The sequence below is a fragment of the Zootoca vivipara genome, chromosome 12, assembly GCF_965207765.1.
Source record: "Zootoca vivipara chromosome 12, rZooViv2.hap1.1, whole genome shotgun sequence".
NCBI lineage: Eukaryota > Metazoa > Chordata > Lepidosauria > Squamata > Lacertidae > Zootoca > Zootoca vivipara.
Window position 1 is genome coordinate 39,578,247 of NC_142595.1, and position 21,907 is coordinate 39,600,153.

Here is a 21,907-nt window from a genome sequence, read left to right on the forward strand (position 1 = left end):
TGGCAGGCGATCCACCCAGTCTGTTTGCCGCTGGCTGACGTAGCATCTCAGGTACTGCTGCAGAATGGCGTTGACCCTCTCCGCCTGTCCGTTGGTCTGCGGGTGTCTAGCCGTCGACAAGCTGACCTCCACCTGCAGGAGGTTCATGAGCCGCCGCCAGAACCTGGAAACAAATTGGCGGCCAAGATCCGAAATAACCCTTAAAGGTAATCCATGCAGTCGGAATACGTGGTCAACAAACAGTTTGGCTGTCTCTTCTGCCGAGACCGCCCTGGCACACGGTATAAAGTGGCACATTTTGGACATGAGGTCCACCACCACCAACACTGCGGTCTTGCCCCTGGAAGAAGGCAGATCTGTGATGAAGTCCATGGACACCACTTCCCACGGCCTGTGTGGTGTGGCTAAGGGCTCCAGCAATCCTGGTGGCGCTGCTCTGACCACCTTTGCCCGCTGGCAGGTGTCACAGCCCCGTACATAGTCTCGAACATCTTCCCGCACCCCTGGCCACCAGAAGTGTCTCATGACTAGGTGAGCGGTTTTGTCCCTTCCAAAATGACCCGCCGTTGGGTTGTCGTGCATCTGCTTGAGGACCGTACGTCGAAGCTGGGTGGTGGGCAGGTACAGTGCACCCTTGTAGAAAAGCAGCCCCCTGCGTTCTGCAAAGTCTTTTGCCTGCTCCCTCCCCCCTCTCAGTTCTCTGAAGATGCGGTTGGCAAATTCATCCGCTGCCGTCAGTGCTGTGAGTTCTGCCTCGCTCACCACTGCTGCTCCGCAGGACCATGCTGACGGGGGGAAAATGTGCCTGGGTGCTGGTGGCTCCTCCTCCTCCATGTACTCTGGCTTGCGGGAGAGGGCATCCGCCCTGACATTCTGCTCTCCCGGGATGTAGTGGATGGAGAAGTTGAAGTTCGAGAAGAACTCTGCCCACCGTATCTGCCGCTGGTTGAGCACCCTGGCAGTTCTCCAGAACTCCAGGTTCTTGTGGTCTGTGCACACCTGGATGGGGTGCTTGGCGCCCACCAGGAAGTGTCTCCAATGCTTGAATGCCGCGTGGATCGCAAGAAGTTCCTTATCAAACACCGTGTAGTTGCGCTCTGGCTGGGTCAACTTCCTGGAGAAGAAGGCACAGGGTCTCCACTCTCTGTTGGCGTCCAGTTGCAACAAAATGGCGCCCACAGCTTTATCAGAAGCATCTGTCTCAACGCGTAGGGGCGCGTCCTGAACCACGTGGAACAGGTTCTGGTCTGAGGCGAACACCCTCTTGAGGCTTTCGAACGCTGCTTGCGCCTCTGGTGTCCACCTGAACTTCTGCTTGCCTCTCAGGCAGTCAGTGACGGGAGCCGTAACGCGAGAGAAATTCTTGATGAACTTCCTGTAGAAGTTGGCGAAGCCTAGTAGGCGTTGGGCATCTTTGCGCGTCCTGGGGCTGTGCCAGTCCAGGATGGCCTGCACCTTGTCCTTGTCCATCGCCAGCCCCTTGTCGGACAGCTTGTAGCCCAGGAAGTCCACCTCTTTGGTGTGAAACTTGCACTTCTCCAGCTTCACATACAGGTGGTTCTCCTTCAGGCGCTGCAACACCTCCCTGACATCTTTCACATGCTGCACTGGGTCATTGGAATAGATAAGGATGTCATCCAGGAAGACCAAGCAGTTCTTGAAAAGGAGGGACCCCAGGACGTGGTGCATGAAGGCCTGGAAGCATGCTGAGCCGAAGGGCAACCCGAAGGGCATCACCAGATATTCAAAAGAGCCCAGAGGCGTGAACATCGTGGTTTTCCATTCATCGCCTTCCCGGATCCTGATCAAGTTGTACGCCCCCCGTAGGTCCAGCTTGGTGAAAATCTTGCCCCTGCGTGCCGCTGTCAGGAGATCGTCCACTCTGGGCATGGGGAAAGCCACTGGCTCTGTCACTGAATTCAGCCGTCTAAAATCCACCACAAGACGGCGCTGTTGCGTGTCTTTCTTGTCCACCCAGAAGACCGGGCTGCCCCCTGCTGCCTTGCTTTCTCTGATGAACCCCCGCTTGAGGTTCTTGTCGATGAAAGCACGCAGATCCTCCAGTTCCTGGTCTGACATGGCGTACAGCTTGGCTGGGGGTATCGTTGCCCCTGGCACCAGGTTGATCTGGCAGTCAAAAGGCCTGTGCGGGGGTAGGTGGTCGGACTCCGCTTCGCTGAAGACCTCCTGCAGGTCCCAGTACGGCTTGGGTATCGCCTCACCCCCTTTGACATGCATGGTGGCCACCGTGGCTATCGGAGGCCCCTCCCCTGGTTGGTGCTGCATGCAATGTTCCAGACAAAAGTCTGACCCAAACGTGATGCATCTCTGGTGCCAACTGATGGAGGGGTCGTGGCGCGCCAGCCAGCTCATGCCCAAGACGATGGGGGGGTCTGAGATGGTGGTGACGTTGAACGCCAGTGTCTCTGAGTGTCTTCCCACCGTCATTCTCATGGGGGGGGGGGTTTGATGTGTGATGGCCCCTCCCAGCAACTCTCTGCCGTCAATGGTTGCCACGTGCAGAGGAAAATCCAGCTGCAGAAGCTGGATCTGGTGCTCTTCTGCAAAGTTTCTCGAGAAGAAGTTGGCTGAGGCACCACTGTCAATTAAGGCAAGGACCGTCAGGGGATAGCCATTTGGGAGCGTTAGCGTGACTTCTAGAACCACTCCTGCTCTGGGAGGGGTGGGCTGGCTCTGCTCCTCTCTGTGCGGGTAGGCGGGCTGGGGCTGTTGTCTGCTGACTGTGCCTGGCTGCTGCCCCTTGTCTCCTGCAGCCAGGCTTTCCCGTTTCCCTGCTGTGGTGCTGCGTCAGTGGGGGAGGGCACCACCGTTCCCGCCTTTCCTTGCCACTCCCTGCGATGTGGGCAGTCTCTGACGAGATGCTGGGGGGAGTTGCAGAGAAAGCAATTCCCGCCCCTTCCCTCCTTGCGTCTTGGCGCCGCTGGGGTTTGAAAAGCCCGCGCGCGCGCGCTATCAATCTGCATGGGCTCCTGGTCCTGGCTGGCCCCAGGCGTGGCTTGAAAGGGTTGTTGGGGGAGTGGCTTCTCCTGCGACCGTGGGAACCAAGCCCGCTTTGCGCGCGTTGCTTGCTTGTCGCTCCACCGGGATTCCTGTCTCACCCCCACCGCCAGCGCCGCTTTGCTCAGCTGATCCATAGTACTGGGCTTTGGACCTCTCGAGAGCTCATCCTTCACCTCCTCGTGCAAACCCAAGTAGAACGCCGCTTGCATAGGAGGCGACTCTAGTTCCCACCCCAGTCTGTGCACCAGCATGGTGAATTTCGCCCAATATGCGCGAACTGTCATATTTCCTTGGCGTAAATTGTGCAGTTCCTCCTTAGTCTGGTCCATATGACTATCGGACGAATACATCGTTCTCAAACCTTCTAGAAATTGTTTGACATTTTTCATGCAAGGATTCTTGGTTGCGATTAACGGTCTTAGCCACTCCCTGGCTGCCCCGGTAAGGTGCTCCACAATAAACGCTACCCTGTGCTCATCATCGGGGAACTCATTATGGTGCAGCTCAAGAGCATACACGATCTCAGTCTCAAAGCCATGATATTCCTTCGGGTCTCCATTGAACTTGCTTACTAGGGTCCCGGCTCTCCTTCCTGGCAGCACTTGGACTTGGGGGGCCCCTCCCGCCTTGTCTTTCTCTGCATCCAGCTTGCTTTGGAGGTCTACCGCCACCGCCCTTAATTGCTGCTCTCTTTCCTGAAGCGCTCTCACCTGTTCCGCAAGTTGTAGCCGGTCGTCCTGGACCTTCTTAGTCTCTTCTTTAGCTGCCTTTAATTCCCCCTGCGCCTGCAGCGACAGCTGCTGCAGCTCTTCCTGGGCTTGCTCCGCGATCTGCCGCCATCTCTCCGCCTCTGACACGCTCATCCCGGCAACTCCAAAGTAGCCCAAAAAAAAGATTCGGAGGTTGCTGTCACAGTGGCCGGAGTAGGCTACTTCAGAGTAACGACGCTACGCAGCTCTGCATTTTATTCTTTTATTGGTGCTGCGTATTTACAGTGCTGAAGTCATTGCTATTTACACGGAGTGATGTGGTCAGTCGGTATCAGAACCTCCGAATGACTTTTGGCGCGTCTTTCCCCAACACAAAAGCCTTGGAAGCCCCATCCTCTTTCCCCTCCTCTTTCTGCGTAATTCCGGAGTTGGGGGGATGGGTCTCCCCCCCCTTACTTGCCCCTTCCTGTCCCCCCTGGGACCCTGGCTCCGCTACCTTGCCTGAGCCTCGGACCCGACTTCCTGCTTCCCCACTGGAATCGGAGCTCCCTCTGCTTTCCCCTGTGGTCGGTGATGGGCTTGAACTCAGGAGGGGAGGGACTTCGCGATATCCCCTGTCCCTCACACCCGTCTTGCACTGCCTCCCGCAGTTTGGTCAAACTCATGTTTGTAGCTTCAAGAACACTGTCCAGCCATCTCGTCCTCTGTCGTCCCCTTCTCCTTGTGCCCTCCATCTTTCTCAACATCAGGGTCTTTTCCAGGGAGTCTTCTCTTCTCATGAGGTGGCCAAAGTATTGGAGCCTCAGCTTCACGATCTGTCCTTCCAGTGAGCACTCGGGGCTGGTTTCCTTCAGAATGGATAGGTTTGATCTTCTTGCAGTCCATGGGACTCTCAAGAGTCTCCTCCAGCACCATAATTCAAAAGCATAAATTCTTCGGCGATCAGCCTTCTTTATGGTCCAGCTCTCACTTATAGCACAAACTTATAGCCGACATGAAAATGCCACTAGAGATGAGATTATCAGCTGCTCTTCACGAAGTTACTTTGGTTCCTAACAACAGTGGTGCTGAGAAGCTGCAGCAGTACATGGAGCTGTCTGCTGACCAAATGCAAGAGAAGTTCAACTTCACACTGGTGGAGAAGCGCACAAATAAACTCATCTGGAAGGCCCATGTGAAACGAGGTACGTATGACCGAGGGAAGATCACAAGGTTGGACCGTAGGTTGGGAGGCAGGATGGCAAAGGGCATCCCAGTCACATTCCCTCTTTGACTGCCTCTTTCTTGTTCTCTTGCAGAAGAGTTAGATCCAGGTCAGATGAATTCCTCTATTCTACACCCAGTACAAGGTAAGCAAGTTTTATTTCCCTGTAGTTATATCCCAGCTCCCTCCCAAGGGGGCACAGAGCTGTGGGAATGTTCAGGAATGTGGATGAGGAGATATTGTTTAATACTGTATATCCCATCCCCGCTTGCGCTAGCAAGCACCAAACTTTAGCAGAGTAAAAACATTCCCCTTTTGCAAAATGCACAGCAGAAAAGCGTTTGCGCAGGCTTGATTTAAGCCTATAAAATAAAGTGTATTTCCCTGGTATTTCCCCCTTTTTCCCTCTTAAAAGTATAAAAGATGTTTACTTACAAGCATCTCGAGGTACAACACACTCAAGAGGTAGACTTGCTTAGGTATAAAGTAAAATATACATTGTGAAGTTCACTTATAGGAAGTGAGACTCCATCTCATCTCTCTCTGGGCTGGAAGCCTAGAGGGAGACTCACTAAGATGTTGCTTCTTAGATGTGTGTAGTCCAAGAGGTCTGGTCCAAGAGAAGGAAATGGCTTCTCGCTAGTGAATTTATCTGCCTCTTCCCCAACTCATTTGCATGATGACTGCACTTAACCCTTTGCATCCCACAAACCCCTTCTCAGGCAATTCACAACATACACAAAAACATACATAAACAACTTTAATCAACCACCCAAGAGTCCCAGCTTGCCACGAAGATCCTGGAACTTCTCTCTTGGCAGGGGCTTTGTTAGAATGTCTGCAGTCATCTGTTCAGTGTTGCAGTAACACATTTCAACAAGTCCATCCTCGATCACCTGGCGTATGTAGTGGTACCTGACCCCAATGTGTTTAGTGCGTGCAAGGAACTTTTTGCTTTGTGTCAGCTTCATACTGCTCTGATTGTCCTCCATCAAGCTGACAGGTCCCTTCCTTGGCACGCCAAAGTCCTTCAGGAGTTGATCCAGCCAGGCGATCTCTCTGCAAGCCTCCAAAGTTGCAATGTATTGGGATTCTGAGGACGATAAAACTATACATTTATGTTTATAACTTCCTCATGCAATAGCTCCGTCCCCATACATAAAAACATAACCACTGGTGGACTTATAATCCTTATTATCCCCAGCCCAATCCGCGTCAGTGTACCCAAGCAGTTTAGGGTCTCTGACAGCTGGCAGTTTTAATTTACAGTTCATGGTTCCCTTTAGATAACGAACAACCCTCTTAACACCAGCCCAATCATGCTCAGTGGGACAACTTACTTTCCCACTTAGGATCCCCACTGCACTTGCCAGGTCAGGTCTGCATGTGGTAACCAAATACAAAAGTTTACCAATCGCTGACCCGTATTGCGTGTTGTTTGGCAGCAACTTTAAACCTTGTTGATTCTTCAAGAAGTCTGTGGCCATTGGTGTCGCAACTGGGTGTGCGTCCTGCATCTGCATGCTTTCAATCAGTTCAGTTATCTTTTGCCTTTGGCTGAGTAAGAACGATCCATCCTCTGCTCTCTCAACTTGAATTCCCAAGTAGTATTTCACTTTTCCTAGTTCCTTGACCTCTACTTCCCTGTTGAGATGCTTGACTATGTCTTTATAGTCCTTCTCATTTGACGTAGAAATTAAAAGGTCAACAAAGGCTAAAATATACAAAAATTGTTCATTCCTTTGTTTGGTGTACAAGCACTTATCAGCAGTCCCTTGCTTGTACCCAAGCTGCACCAGCATCTCATGGAGTTTCTGGTTCCAAGCCCTCGCTGCTTGCTTCAAACCATAAAGTCCTTTCTGCAGCTTGCACACTAGATGCACCTCATTTGGTTTAATGAAACCTTTGGGCTGCTTCATATAAATCTGCTCAGAAATTTCGCCGTGAAGAAAGGCTGTCGCAATGTCAATATGGTAAACCGACATTTGCTTAGATGCTGCAATACTTAAAAGTAGTCTGACACTGCTGTATCAAACTGTCGGTGCAAACACTTGATCATAATCCTCACCATACTTCTGGGAAAAACCTTGTGCCACAAGCCTAGCTTTGTAGCGTTGCACCTCCCCTTCTGAACCCTTTTTAACCTTGAACACCCATTTACTTCCAATTGCTTCCTTACCAGGAGGTAGTTCTGTGAGTGTCCAGGTCCTGTTCCGATGAAGTGCATCTATCTCCTCCTGAGCAGCTTTCCTCCAGAGACTGGCTTCATCTGGTGGCATCCTCTCTATCTCTTCCCATTTGGAAGGTTCCTGTGGAGACGCCGACCTTGTAAGGTAGGACAGCCGTAATGGTGGAACACCTCTGTAGGTTCTGGATGAGTGTCTGACCTCTGGTCTTTCGACTGCATCACCTTCCTCATCCTCCTCCAGCAGTGGTATATCCCCATACAGCTGCTCCTCATCCTCTTCATCTCTGGTGCTGCCAGGGGCCTGGACCTCCGCGGCTCCTTGGGTGTCACCTATAGGGGGTGTTACAACACTAGAAGGTGGATTAGTGCTTTGTATTGGTTCAAAAGGATAAAATACAAACTCCTCACTCCTTGGTTCCACACTTGCTTGATCCCTTTTGCTTGGTTGGGCCATCCTTGTAGACTGGTTCCGCTGGTTCTCTGAAATATTAAGCTCATATACACCATCCTTTAGTTTGCCTTCAACATAAACTTCATCATGCTTAGTCACGATACATTGCCCTTTTTCAAATGTAATTTTAAAACCTTTCCTGTCCAAACTGGACACGCTGAGTAAGTTGCAGTTAAGCTTTGGTGCAAACTTAACTTCGGTTATCTTAGTATTAATTGTTTCATGATCTACGTTGAATTTTAAATTCACAGTTCCTGCACCAATTGCCTTTACTACGTTGCCATCAGCAATTTCAATTTCAGAGGTTTCATCCTCATTTAGCTCATTAAAATACTCCTTTTCATAAGAAACATGTGAACTCGCTCCACTGTCAAGAATCCACTTATTGCGCTTATTTTCATGATTCTGGACAGCTAGACTCCTCTCCTGCATCAACATGGTTTGCTCACGACTCCCCTTCTTAACGCCTTGTGGTTTTGAGGGGTGGGATTCAACTTTATCCCCATTTGGACCCTTGCAGTTCCTTGCTATGTGGTCTTTGCCATTGCATTTGAAACAATTTATTTCTCTAGACCAGGGGTCCCCAGACTACGGCCCCCGGGCCGGATGCGGCCCAATTGGCCTCCCAATCCGGCCCGCGACGACCCCCACCGCCCGCTGCCGCCGCCCGCTCTTACGGCATGCAGCGCGGCGGCGATCTTCCAAATTGGAAAAAAAAAATCGCCGAAAATCCTTTGTGTTCATGCATATGGGCCTCTCCCGACCCAGAAGAGGTCATTTCCGGTGCACTTCCGGGTCGGGGGAGGCCCATACGCATGCGCACAAGTGATTTTCGACGATTTTTTTCGACCGGGAAGCGCGCCAGTGCGCCAGTAAGTGTGTGTGCGCATGCGCACGGGTGCGCACTCCCCCACCCTCCGGTCCGCTGTGCGCGCACTCCCCTGCCCTCCGGCCCACCACGCAGTCGGCGCGGCGGGCACCGGCCCAAAGCCCAGTAAGTCTGGGGACCCCTGCTCTAGACGTCTCTCTGGACTTTCCAAAATGCTTGGATGCATAGCTGCTATCCTTCCTCCTTGGATTCCTTTCTTGAGAATCAAGGCTATCTCTGCATTCCTCTCTTAAATGGTTGATGAGCTCCAGGGTGGATTTGATTTAAATCAAACTGATTTAAATCATGATTTAAATCACGATTTAAATCACTAGTCAGTAAGGCTTGATTTAAATCATAGTTTTCTACATAAAGACTAATTCTTGCTGGTATAACTTTAATATGCAAGTAGATGAAGATTTTTAGAATAACAACTTTTCATATTAGGTTACTCATTCATATTTGGACAACTTTACTGTTGTACTTAGGAAGGAGAAAAATAATCATTACCTTAATAATAACAATTTAAATAAATTTATTCAACCAAAACAATAACATTACAGCATATGTTATTTGCTTAAACAAACATCCATGTTTGTTAACTAATTTGGCTAAACAAAAACAAAATGTATATATTTTAAGAAACTTAGACTGTCAGCCCAGCCTACAAATGAAAAACTTAAATACTGTCCACTCCAAACAATCAGAAAAATATTGTTTCTATTCTATTCACTGAACTTCTTGAAACTTAGCACTGAAGGGATTGTTTCTGTATTCATAGGTTTGTAGAACAATAGGATTAAGGTCTTTTTCTCAACTCTGTTCATGTTATAACATTTTTGCTGTGAAGAAGAGGCATGTGATCTCTGTTGAGTCAAATTCAGTTTTGAGAACTGCAAAAGTAAACCAAGCACCTGTGATAATATCTTGTAGGCAGAGAAACTGCCCAATAATCTTACAAAAACCTCTGGAAGAGCATGACATTGTGAATGGATTAATGGAATTTATTTAACCAAAAAATTAAACATATACAACCTTATTCTACATAATTAAAAAAACTAATCTTAATTTCATGATGGAATAACCTTTGGATGGTAATATATTTTCCTCAATAAGCATTTTATTTAAAAAAAATCAATTTAAATTAAAAAAATCGATTTAAATCAAAAAAAATCCGATTTAAATCAAAAAAATCCGATTTTTTGATTTTTTTAAAAAAAATCATTGATTTTTATCCACCCTGATGAGCTCATTAAAAGTTAGATCTTTTGTGTGATCCATTATACTTTTAAATGGAGCAAATTCCGGTCCCAATGATGCAAGCATAAACGTTACTTTAGTCACATCATCAAAGGCTCTGGGAGTAAGGGCAATTCTTTGAACAATCTCAGAAAAATTCTTAAAATGCTCTGTAAACTCTTCTCTAGAATTCATCTTCAACTTGAGTAACTTATCCAACAAATATCTATAGGAACTCTCTGTAGATTGTGCATAAATGCGTTCAATGTCCTCTAGGATCTTAGATGCATCATTTTCAAAATTTATCATCGATAGATGCTCATTCCTCAAGTTGCTCAAAATTATGTGCTTGGCTTCATCATTTTTAATACTCCAAGCTTCTATCTTGGCTAAAGCTTCTTCATCGGTTCCTGTAGACTTTTCTTCCTTAATGGCCTGCAGAACACGCCCAGCAGCAAGATAAACTAAAATGTGCTGCTTCCACTGCACAAAATTATTGTCATCCAGCAGCATAAAACTTGGTCTTGCCTCACTACCAAAACTGGAGCTTGCCATCTTAAAACTTCAAAAATTCCCAAAATTCCCAAAATTCAAGATCTTTCAAAAATCAAAATCTCAAAAATATCTTCACTACCTCTGAGCTTTCTCAGTACTGTAAACTCTGAGGGAAGGGAGGGGTAGTTAATCCCCCAAGCACACTGCAGAACAAAGAGACCATGTGCTCAACCAGGAAATCTTAACTGGAAAAATCCTACAGAGTTCAAAATCACAATCCAAATCAATCCTTCAAAAATACACAATATGAGTCCTTGAAGTCCAATAGAGTCTGATCCAAGAGGAGGAAATGGCTTCTCACTAGTGAATTTATCTGCCACTTCCCCAACTCATTTGCATGTGGAGGAACAGGAAACCAAGCTAGTCCTCCAAGTGGACTCTCTAGGGATTGTTGTGACTTGACTGCACTTAACCCTTTGCATCCCACAAAAGCAAGGGCTGAGGCGCTAAAGAAAGCTTGTTCATGCATAATGAGATAAGAATCCAATGTCTTAATTCATCCCAGGGGGCTCCATGGTTTTAAGCTTGGTAATGAGTTTGAATTCAGCATCTTCTCTTTCCTGTCTGTTCCTGAAATTTTCCTGTAATAAAACAGCTGCTTTGAGATCTTGTATAGAATGTCCTGGGAGATTGAAGTGTTCTCGTACTGATTTCTTGTGGTTCCTGATGTCAGATTTATGTCTATTTATCCTTTGGCGTAGGGTTTGGCCTGTTTGTCCAATATAGAGAGCTGAAGGGCACTGTTGGCATTTGATGGCATACACAATGTTAGAAGATGAGCAATTAAATAGTCCTGAGATGGTATGTTGGATGTTGTTGGGGCCAGTAATGATGTTGTCTGGGTGTATGTGGCAGCAAATTTGGCATCTGGGTTCATTGCAGGCTCTGGTACCAGTGTCCATGTTAAGTCTGGTGGTTGTATTGTTGTGGGTGAGGAGTTGATTAAGATTGGGTGGCTGTCTGTAGGCAATGAAAGGTCTTCCTCCCAGAGCTTGAGAAAGGGAGCTGTCATTGTCCAGGAGAGGCTGTAGATCTCTGATGATGCGTTCTGATGAGGAAAGGAGAATTAGACCAGGGGGTCAGCAGGGGTCAGCAGGACCTATTTTGATGAAACCAGTAACAACCAAATGCTTTCCCCACCCCAGCCTGATCACGAAAAGAGATACCTTCGGGGACTGCTTCTTCTGTCTCTCCCAATACTCTTGGGCTTTCAGGCTTCTCCTCTGGAGGCAAACACTCTAGGGAGCAAGATACAAGCTGCATTAGTTCCCTTCCAACTGCACAGTTCTACGATTCCTGGTCCAAAAAGCCATGTTAACAAACATTCTAAAGCAAACCACAACAATCCACTTGTTAGTATGTCATTAACTGGGAATGTGGGCGTAGGACTAAAATGGCCGTCTGGATGCAAAAGCTCTCCGTGCAACAATGAGACCTGATAAGATAAAACAGAGAGTCCAAGTCTCCTCTTACCATCTCTTTTAAAGAATACACTAACCACTGCTGTTTCCTTTTTTTTATTCTCTCTAATCTTTATTAAGTATTTCGGATAAAATTACATATGTACAATCTGCACACACGTATCCATAAACAAAATGATTACAAATCGTAACTCACAACGTTCATGGCAAAAAAGAAGAAAGATCTCTAAACAAAGCATATAAACAATTTACAGTGATGTACATAGAAAAAGAGAGAAAAAGAAAAGAGAGGTAAAAATAGAGATAAGAGAGCAAAAGAAAGAAGAAAAAGAAAATGAAGAAAAGTGAGAAGAAAAGAGAAAGATCCTGACTTCCACTGCTTCCTCATGCAGTAAGTAAAATAATATATTTTTATCTTAACTGTCTTCTTATCCTTTGCCAATAATAAAGTCAATTTTTATGCTTCCATTCTTTAAAGCTTTCGTTTCGTCGATGACAGGGTTAGTCCAGACATAGCCAGATTTTGGTTCCCAGACCTTGTTTACCTAGATAATTGTTTAAATATCCCCATTGTTTTCTTATTATGATTTTTGGTTTGTTGTTAATTACATCTGTCAATTTTGCTAGTTCCAGATATTCACATATTTTATTAATCCATTCACCCTTTGTCGGGATATCTGTACTTTTCCATTTACTTGACACTAGCATTCTGGCAGCTGTTGAAGCGTACATAAAAATATTTTTCATCTCACCTGGAATCTCATTATATAGAATGCCTAATAGATACATTTCCGCCTTTTTAGGGAAAGACATTTTTATCATTTTTTTTATCTCTTCATGAATTAATTCCCAGAATTTTTTACTTATGGGACATGCCCACCATTGCATCTCCAGCATTTATTGCTGCATGAATTATTCATTTTTGCCAGTTTACTCGGCACCAGAATACACTAACCACTGCTGTTTCCTAACTCCCCTGCTGGAGCTGGGGTGGTGAGAAAGTCCACCCCCCCAATTCATCTGCCTTTGGGACATGTAGTTAAAACAAAAATGTAAAATGAAGATATTACTGATTACTAATATCCATGGGATTCCACTTGCCAAATGATCTCTCTTGTCTAATAGCAAACTCAACTAGTGAATGCAAAGGCTAGGTAGCCCAAACAGGGTTACAAGAGAGAGAAATGAGAGAGAGAAACAAAATAGTTTTATTAAGAACTAAAGGGGTAATCCTGCTCCAAACAAAACACAGACCAATGAACATTTAGTATACAGAACATAACAGTTAAGCTGAGCAAATACTTTGTGCTTTGTTCACTGAACCACTGAAGAATTGCAAAAAGGAATTACTTAAGAGGTGCTGCTCCACCATTTCATAGATCGTATTTGGGAAAACACACAGCAAGGCATTGCTCTTCCCTGAGGATCTCAGCAAGGGCGTTTGAAGTGGAGGGCGGAGTTCCCCGGGTTCCACTTGGGGTGTGTGTGACAAGATGGCCCCTGCCTCCCCCAGCTGTAGAGTGGCCGAGGGCGCATGCAGTCAGTATGGGTGCCGCTTGCACGGCATCCATACAGGATGCCTCTCACATGGCGACCGTACAGGCTGCTGCGCGTGCACACTCCGTAGGGATGCCACACATGCGCAGTCCGTACAGACATCACGCATGCGTCACTGGGCAGTTCGTCCCGCCCCTCGGAGTCCCACCCCGGGTGCTGGAGAGGGTTCCTTCACCACTGGATCTCAGAAAAGGAAACTGATGAAAAATACTTTGTTCAAACTCACCATGTACTGAATTTTACTTCCTCCTGCAGGTGGAAGTAAAAACAGATCCTCCTGCAAAATCCCAGTCGAAACATTTGCATCATTAGCATCCAATACAAAATGTGATACGTGCATTTTCTCTTGTGAAGTAATCTTGAGCAAAAGCCTTAAGCTCTCATACTTCACATTTGGTGCAATAGTCTCAATGTTGTTTTCACCTTGAACCTGTGAAAACCCTGTTGTGACCAGTTTGGCTGTGTGCCTCGTTACCTTGCCATGTTGGTCAGTTTCGGCCTTAAAGACCCACCTGCTATCTACCAGCTTCATTCCTGGGACCATTTTAACCAGTTCCCAGGTCTGATTCCTATCTAAGCAATCAATCTCTGCTTTCATGGCAGCTAGCCATGGTTGAGCATCTTTTGAGGTCATTTCCTGAACCTCCTTGAAGCTTGCAGGTTCAAAAACCTTTTCTGAGCTTCTAAGAACAGCAACAGCAGTCTTAGCAAACTCATCAGCAAATCTCTCAGGCTGTTTGCCTGTTGTGGCCTCTTCAGATTTGCAAACACTCATGTCCTCTTTCTCTGGAGAAAAATGACCAATGGTGAGCAGTGATTCTACCAATTCAGTGTCAGAGTCAACTGCAGGTCTGAGTGAGGTTTCAACACCTTCGTAGCCTGCTGCATCACCAGCCACAGCAGTACCACTACCTCCCACTGAATTAGAACCATCCTGATCATCATCTGCAGCTTGTGCTGCACCATTCTCACCTTGATGAATTACACCACCACTTGGGTGAATCACATCATTTGCATGAACCAGGAAAATTCCCCCACCTTCCTCCCACTTGGGATTGGTAGCACCACCTAGGTGAACCAGGGAAAATTCCTCCTTTACCACCCCCTTGGGATTGACATCACCAGCTGGGTGAACCATGGAAATACCTCCCATTTGCACGTTCTCTGGATTGGCACTGTGCAACAAGGGTGTAAGTCCCTGCTGCATTAATTCTCCAGAATTCCCAGCTCCCTCACACAAACCACCCTCCCAAGAACTTTTGGGACGTGAGAGATCCTTTTGAATTCACTTCTCATCCAGGAAAGCATCTAGCTCCTGAGAAGTGAATTCACCTTCACTGGGACCGGAGCATTTCACTCCAATGGGATTGGCACCATCATCACTCCTGGTGTACCTTTCCTCACTCTCTGAGGGAGTCAGTTGACCATCTTGGTCATTTGCAACCTCATCCACTGAAAGTGTCATTTGATCAGCTAGATCAATATGAATCACTTCACAGGGTGTGGAAGTCTGTCTGCTAGACAGCTTCCCATCATCAGCAATTACATTATTGCATTCTGCAAAAGAATCACAGGGTTGAACCTTTAAACCCTCTCTATTCTCCTCCTTGGACACCTCCTGCAAACCCAGGTGACCATTGGTGTGATCAAAACCACCTGTAAGAAGAAGCTGATTAGTGTTAGCATCACAGGCAACTTCAGGCATATCAACCACATTTTAATCAACATAATCAAAAGTAAACACATATTGATTATCAACTCTTGGAGCATTCAGAAATTCCTCATCGCCTTTCTTGATGAGACAGCTTCCATTTTCAAAAGAAATTCCATACCCTTCTTCAGACATCTGTGAAATGGAAAGCAAATTATTTTGTGCATCTTGCACATACAAAACATCACATAGTGTCAAGTTCAGTCCTCCTAAGTAAACATGTCCAGTTCCTTGCACACTTAAAAGTCCTTCACTAGACTTCACGAAACCATCCTGTGAAGAAAAGCAAGCAAACAAACTTCTGTCACTGCAAATGTGCTTCTGAACTGTGGAACTGACAACAAACTTGCGTTGAACTTTTCGAGCCAGCAAAGTCCCGTTTTGCTGCTGTGTGGGCTTCTGCTCCTGGCCGCCCCCCTTCTCCTTGCCTTGTGACACTGTTGTGGGCTGCAATTCTCCCCCCTTCGGCTGGGCCTTGTCTACAAGCTTCACTTTTGTGGGCATCTCCTTGCCCCTCCTTCGCGACAAAGCTGCACCTGCAGGCTTGTGTTTACGTCTCGGCTTCTGGAAAGACTTTGAAGACTGACCTTGGTTCCCACGGGACTGCACGGCTGTGTGGGATGATGACGCCATCTCTCCCTGAGATTTGCAACTGGCGCCCTCAGCCATTTCCATTGAAGCACTCTGTGCAGCCACTTGTTCCAGGTCTGACATGACAGCCAGCTCCTGCTGCAATTCCCAAGTGGCGCCCTCAGCTCTTGCATTCACTGGAGACTGCACCCCCACCAGGTCTGACATCACAGCCAGCTCTTCCTGTGGTTTGCAACCGGGTGCCCCAGCACTCCAGCAATAATTTGGGGAATCGCCATCACAGCTTCCTCCCCCTCCAACTGCTAGCTTCAACGATTCCCACATCTCGCAAGCCGAATTGCATGCACCGACGTAAATCAATGGTCCCGGACACAAACTTAGGATAATCATTCCTCTCGCAAAAGAATCATCTGACTTCCAGCTGGGGAATTGGTCTGGGGAATTATCCCTCCCCCTCTTGGCGGCAATTGTGTACCACACTCCTGCATCCTGCAGCCTCTTCTGTGTACACTTTGCCCATTTCTGATAATTTTCTCCTTGAAGGAAAATTATCTGTTCAGAGCCAGAGCTGTGCAAAAACTCCATTTTCCCTTCTCTCTTACTAACTGGGAAAATGCTGCAGCTCCTCACTGTCCACTGTCCTCACAGTCATTAATCACTGTGAAAGTTTTACTGCCCGCCATAAAACTTCAGGCTGCGCAGATCAAAGTCTCTTGCTTGCGTGCCTGCTGTGGCATGCTTGTAAAAGCTCCAGCTTTTACATACCTTCTCTCCTCTTTGTCCGATGTTACCAGCATCCTGTAGCTGCATTCGGAAAACGCTGCTGCCTTTCTGCTGCCTGGGTCAGAACACCAGCCAGTTCTGCGACCTTCTAGGCGATTAGCCATTCCATTACTGGGCCCGGAACCCTTTGTTGGCATAACCGCAGAAGACCTGGGCCACCAAGCCCCCCGGTAAGCCTCTGCCGGGTGTCTTCTCTCCTGCGGTAGCCAGCTGTAACACGATCCAGGCTCCTTGGAGTCTGGACACGTTATCTGCAGAGCTCATCTCCAGCGTTAGCGTGGTTTGGCAGCATCAGCAGCATCAGAGAAAAGTCAGAGAAGTTCTTGCATATATACAAGCGTTTATTCTAAAGCATCTCGGAAGCAAGACCAAATGTGTCTGTCTCCATCAGCAAAGCGAAAGCAACTAACATTACAATAGTACAACAAACGGAAATATACATCATGTGACACAGTCAACATCCTCTTCCAAGCCTGTTCCTGTTTAAGGTGGAACAGAATCTACTATGAAATCCTAACATAATCCAGCTGTACACAGCTTCTCAGTATATAAGCCAGCAATCAGAAACACCCTTCAGCAGTCTTAGCAATAGCATTATAACATCACAACTAGGAGAGCTTTTACAGCCTTTTACCTAACCTTTTTCAAATAGCTATGATATTCATTATTTGAACTGTCTCATAGGATTAGCTAACCTTTAGTTTAAACAAAACTTGAGTCTTATTTTGGGGGATTTTGCCCCAGACTGCGGTGTAGCTTTCAGTTCTTTTCAGAGTCTACAGTTCCTGTCTAGTTTTTGATAAGAAAACCTCAGCCCCTAAATATTTGGGAGATTTAAGCTAGTTTTGTTTTTTTTGAACAATTTTTAGTTTAGTTTTAATATCATTCACTTTATCAATATCTCGTTTCAGGGATTTATCACGATATAGTATTGTTTTTGCGCTGAGTACACAGCTTCCCAGCAGAAATAACCAAAACATCAGAAACCTTTCCCACGTAGAAAAAAACCTTCTAGAACACTCCTGAACTAATCAGAATAGGAAAGATCTCTACCCATCAGATCAATACTATATGTACTAAGAAATGAAAACTGACACATGGGAAGAAGGCACTAAGGCATTGCTTTCTTATGTTGGGTCCTCACTGCAGCGGGCAGCCATTTTCTCCCAACCTTAGCAGGAGTCAAAATGGTTTTTAACCCCCCCCACCCTCATCCCCAGTGAAAATAAAATTTTATTGTTTCTTTTGTTTCCTTTATTTATTTTATTTATGACTTTGACCCGTATGCCATACTGTCTCTTTTATTTAAAATATTTATATTAATCAGGCTTTTGGCTGATGAATATTCTACAGCCTTTTAAATGTGTTTGTGGGAAGGGGAGTGTTACTGTTTTGCTGTTCTGTTTTACTTGTTTACTTGGTTTTATCCTGTATTTTATTTTGTGAAGTGCCCTGGAATGTTATGACGAAGGGCGGTATATAAATCCAATGAAAAATAATATATATACCTATAACACTCTAGAAGCATAACTCCCTGGGGAAGTCACAGCAGTTTACAAAAAACAACCATAAATTAAACATTATTATAAATCAATATGAATATTTCATGTGGACATGCCATGGACCACCTAAATGAAGGTTGTGAACCAGTGCTGATCGATCCACTGACCAGTGTTTGGGAACCCCTAATATAGGAGAAATCCTAAGATCTCTGGTCCAAATCTAGTCATATATTGAGAATGTTTGCTGCCATGTACACAGCTATAGTTAACTTCATTAGGGGAAGAATGACTACCTGGGGTTAAAGATCGGGTTCCATGATCACTGCAGATGGTGACAGCAGTCACGCAATTAAAAGACGCCTGCTTCTTGGGAGAAAAGCAATGACAAACCTAGACAGCATCTTAAAAAGCAGAGACATCACCTTGCCGACAAAGGTCCGTATAGTTAAAGCTATGGTTTTCCCAGTGAGAAGTGGAAAGTGAGAGCTTTCCCAGTGGAAGTGAGAGTTGGACCATAAAGAAGGCTGATCACCAAAGATTTGATGCTTTTGAATTATGGTGCTGGAGGAGACTCCTGAGAGTCCCATGGATTGCAAGAAGATCAAACCTATCCATCATGAAGGAAATCAGCCCTGACGGCTCACTGGAAGGACAGATCGTGAAGCTGAGGCTCCAATACTTTGGCCACCTCATGAGAAGAGAAGACTCCCTGGAAAAGACCCTGATGTTGGGGAAGATGGAGGGCACAAGGAGAAGGGGACGACAGAGGACGAGATGGTTGGACAGTGTTCTCGAAGCTACGAACATGAATCTGACCAAACTGCGGGATGCAGTGGAAAACAGGAGTGCCTGGCGTGCTCTGGTCCATGGGGTCACAAAGAGTCGGACACGACTGAACGACTAAACAACAACAACAACGAACCCATCAACCTAACCTATTTGACAGGGTTGTTGCGAGCCTAGCCCCCCCCCCCCGATCCTGAATTCACTTTGGAATGAGTTGTTCCCTTCTGTCTCCCTCCCTGAGTCTGGGACATGAAGGTCTTTCCTGAGATTCAAGTGATCTGAAAGCATCAGATGAAAAGCAAACAATAACAAAACAAAAAGGTCAGATTGGGGGGGAAGCTCAAAACTTTGTCATTACAAATTCAATTTCCTTCTTTTTACAATTAACTGCAGGTGATGCCGAATGACTTCTGTTGAAGCAGGGTGGATAAAAATCAATGATTTTTTTTAAAAAAATTTTATTTAAATTTGATTTTTAAAACAAAATGCTTTTGGAGGAAAAAAAATTCTAAAGATAGTTTCCTATTAAAGTTGCATTATAGTCCAAAGGCTATTCATCAGGAAATAAGGATTTGTTTTTAAGTTTTTCATGTGTGCTAAAACTCAGTCTAATATTTTTTTAAAAAAATTGTTTAACCACATCAGTTAACAAACATGGATACATATGCTATACTGTAATGTTATTGTTTTAGTTATATAAATTGTTTAAATTGTTATTAAGGAAATGATTATTTTTCTCCTTCCAATAAAGTACAGCAAAGTTAACAAAATATAAAGAGTTAACCTCAAAATAATTTCATAATTATCTGCCCATGTATTTGTAATAGTATAACCAAATCAGTAATTTTTGATATAACGGTAAAAACTCTGAAAATTTATTATTCGAAAAATGAAACCTTCATCTGGTTGTAAATATTAAGATTATACTAGCAAGAATGAGTCTTTTTTGTAAAAAAAATATTTAAATCAAAGTCTTACTGACTAGTGATTTAAATCGATTTAAATCAAATCCACCCTGTGTTGAAGCAAAATCAAAAGCATCTGAAAATCAAAAGCTAAACTGCACCCAGTGTGATTCAATGTTTCCACCAGGGGTGTTTGTTCTAACCCCCCCCCCCCCATCTTTTGCCAAGGTTGTTGGGGCAAGTGTTTATCTTTATTGTGACTTTATATTGACTGCTCAATTGCTCTCTTCCCCTCATTGCTCTCATTGCTCCTAGGCAGTGCCGGGATCAGCTGGCTTTGCTCTGTTCGTTCCTTTTTTAAGCCCTCTGTTTCCTCAAGTTCATTTGAGCAGCTTGCCCTCTTTTGCTGTGCGGAGGCACTGCACGTGGCGCTGGGGAGTTTATGCAGGCTCTTTCGAGCTTGCATATTTTCTCTCTATTTCCATTTTGCTTATTTGCGTTATTCAGTGTTTGTTTAATTTGATTTAGGCTTGCTCAGTACCAGAGAGCAATAGTACTGGTGGCTGGTTCTTCAGTCACAGCGAACACGGCTTCTCTGGGTCCTAGTGCCCCAATACTTTTACAAGGTTTCGCTTGTACCGTGAGTCTATTGCTGGCAGTGGCTTATGTTTATAAGTGACAGTTTTCCTGCTAAGTACTGGTACCTGCATGTCATAAGCATTTGAATTAAAATAACCATATTGAAATCAAATCTGATGTTTAATTTTAATTTGGTGTGCGGTGGGAGAGGGCTCATCTTATACGGTGAGTATATACCAAACTCTATATTTTAACTTGAAAATTAGGGGGTCATCTTATACCATAACAAACAAACAAATCCCCCTCCTGTTTAAAAGGCCATGGATTGTTTAATTAGCAAAAGGCCTGAGAGAAGGAAAATGCTTTTGCCCGGAGCCTAAAGATATGTAACAAAGGCACCAGGCAAGCCTTCCTAGGGAGAGCATTCCACAAGTGGGGAGCCATAGCAGAAAAGGCCCGTTCTCATTTTGCCTCCCTCCAGACCTCTCATGGAGGAGGCTCAAGAACAGGCATCCCCAAACTGCGGCCCTCCAGATGTTTTGGCCTACAACTCCCATGATCCCTAGCTAACAGCACCAGTGGTCAGGGATGGTGGGAACTGTAGTCCAAAACATCTGGAGGGCCGAAGTTTGGGGATGCCTGCTCAAGAAGATGGTGATTGCAGGAACTCGGTTGCTTTCTATGGGGAGAGGCTTTGTGGTCCTGAACTGTTTCAGGATGGTCCTACTCAGTGGTTTCATGTAGATGTTAAACAGCAAAGGAGATAAAAATTGAACCCTGAGGAATTCCACATTGATGCTTTCGTGGAGCTGAAGAGCACCCCCTAAGCATCACCGCAAAGCAGTGCCACCCACTCCTAGCTTGGACAGCCACTCCGGAAAGATACTATGGTAGATGGTATTGAAAGTTTGAGAAGAAGTTACAAGAACACATTTCCCCTATCTCTTGACAGAGATCATCATACAGGACAGGCATCCCCAAACTAAGGCCCGCGGACCAGATGCGGCCTACCAGGGTCCTGGACCCGACCCTCCCAGGGCCAGGAGGTGATTGCAGAGGAGAGAGGTACCCCGTGTGCCCTGGACCCCGTGTGCCCTGTCTCCCGCTCCAGGCATAGCTGCCAAGTTATCCCTTTTTAAAAGGGATTTTCCCTTATGCTGAATAGGCTTCCTCGCGAGAAAAGGGAAAACTTGGCAGCTATGGCTCCAGGCCTCCTCGCCTGCCTGTGAGCATGCTGCCTGGGCAACCTGGGCCTCTCCCAACCTGCCTCCCTGCCCCGGAGGCTGGCGATGCATAGCCTCTGCCACCTCCGCCTCCCTGGGCGCCCGTCGGATGGCTAAGTGTATGTGATTTATTGTAGCCTATTTTTTTGCGGGGGAATGTTTGTTTAAAGGTGGTTGAGGGTAGAAGTAAATATAATGCAGTTTTAATTCTACTTAATTCTGCTATTAGAGTGTAAGAGCTCTCTTCCAAAACTCTCTCTCCAACACACCCTGCATTCCCTTTCCACTGTGATGATGATGAGGAGCTCTCTGCGGCCAAAGGCCAGGCTCTCCACTTCAAATGCCGCCTCTGCTGGCCAAACACTTGTGAGCAGGTTTGCTTTGCAGAATCAAGGTGAGCAGAACAGAGAGCCACTGCCAGTGTGCACACAGTGCTTTGCAATGATCCCCCAAGGGGGAAGAAGCAGCGCTGGTCCAAGATACTTTGCTGCCTGAGGAAAAGGGCAAGATAGTGCCACACACCCTGTATCCTGACTGGACTGACTGTTGAATCTGACATTCCCACTGGTGGCAGGACAGTGTCCTTTACGGTACATGGGGCCAACGTCACCTG

The 21,907-nt window shown here is 46.0% G+C and overlaps 2 protein-coding genes and 1 long non-coding RNA gene across 7 annotated transcripts in view; 1 reads left to right on the top strand and 2 right to left on the bottom strand.

Annotated features, from left to right (window-relative positions):
• Positions 1-21,907, bottom strand: part of LOC118095527 (interferon-induced very large GTPase 1-like) — a 212,668-nt gene that overhangs the window by 49,505 nt on the left and 141,256 nt on the right. The gene's annotated exons all lie outside the window — the stretch shown is intronic.
• Positions 4,726-21,907, top strand: part of LOC148684002 (uncharacterized) — a 119,573-nt gene continuing 102,391 nt past the window's right edge. Inside the window, exons 1-3 of one of the 2 annotated variants that reach the window (XR_015946590.1) lie at positions 4,726-4,915; positions 5,030-5,080; positions 11,912-12,048. This is a non-coding gene — a long non-coding RNA (uncharacterized LOC148684002). Of the gene's footprint in view, positions 4,916-5,029; positions 5,081-11,911; positions 20,244-21,907 lie in introns of those variants that run through there. The other variant, XR_015946591.1, reaches the window with a different exon arrangement.
• Positions 8,961-14,421, bottom strand: LOC132593050 (uncharacterized). The gene is made up of 3 exons (XM_088655454.1): positions 13,441-14,421; positions 11,403-11,474; positions 8,961-11,284 (listed from the first exon to the last, which is right to left on the bottom strand). The coding sequence occupies exons 1-3, from the start codon at positions 14,419-14,421 to the stop codon at positions 10,922-10,924; spliced, it is 1,416 nt and encodes a 471-aa protein (XP_088511580.1). The 3' UTR covers positions 8,961-10,921.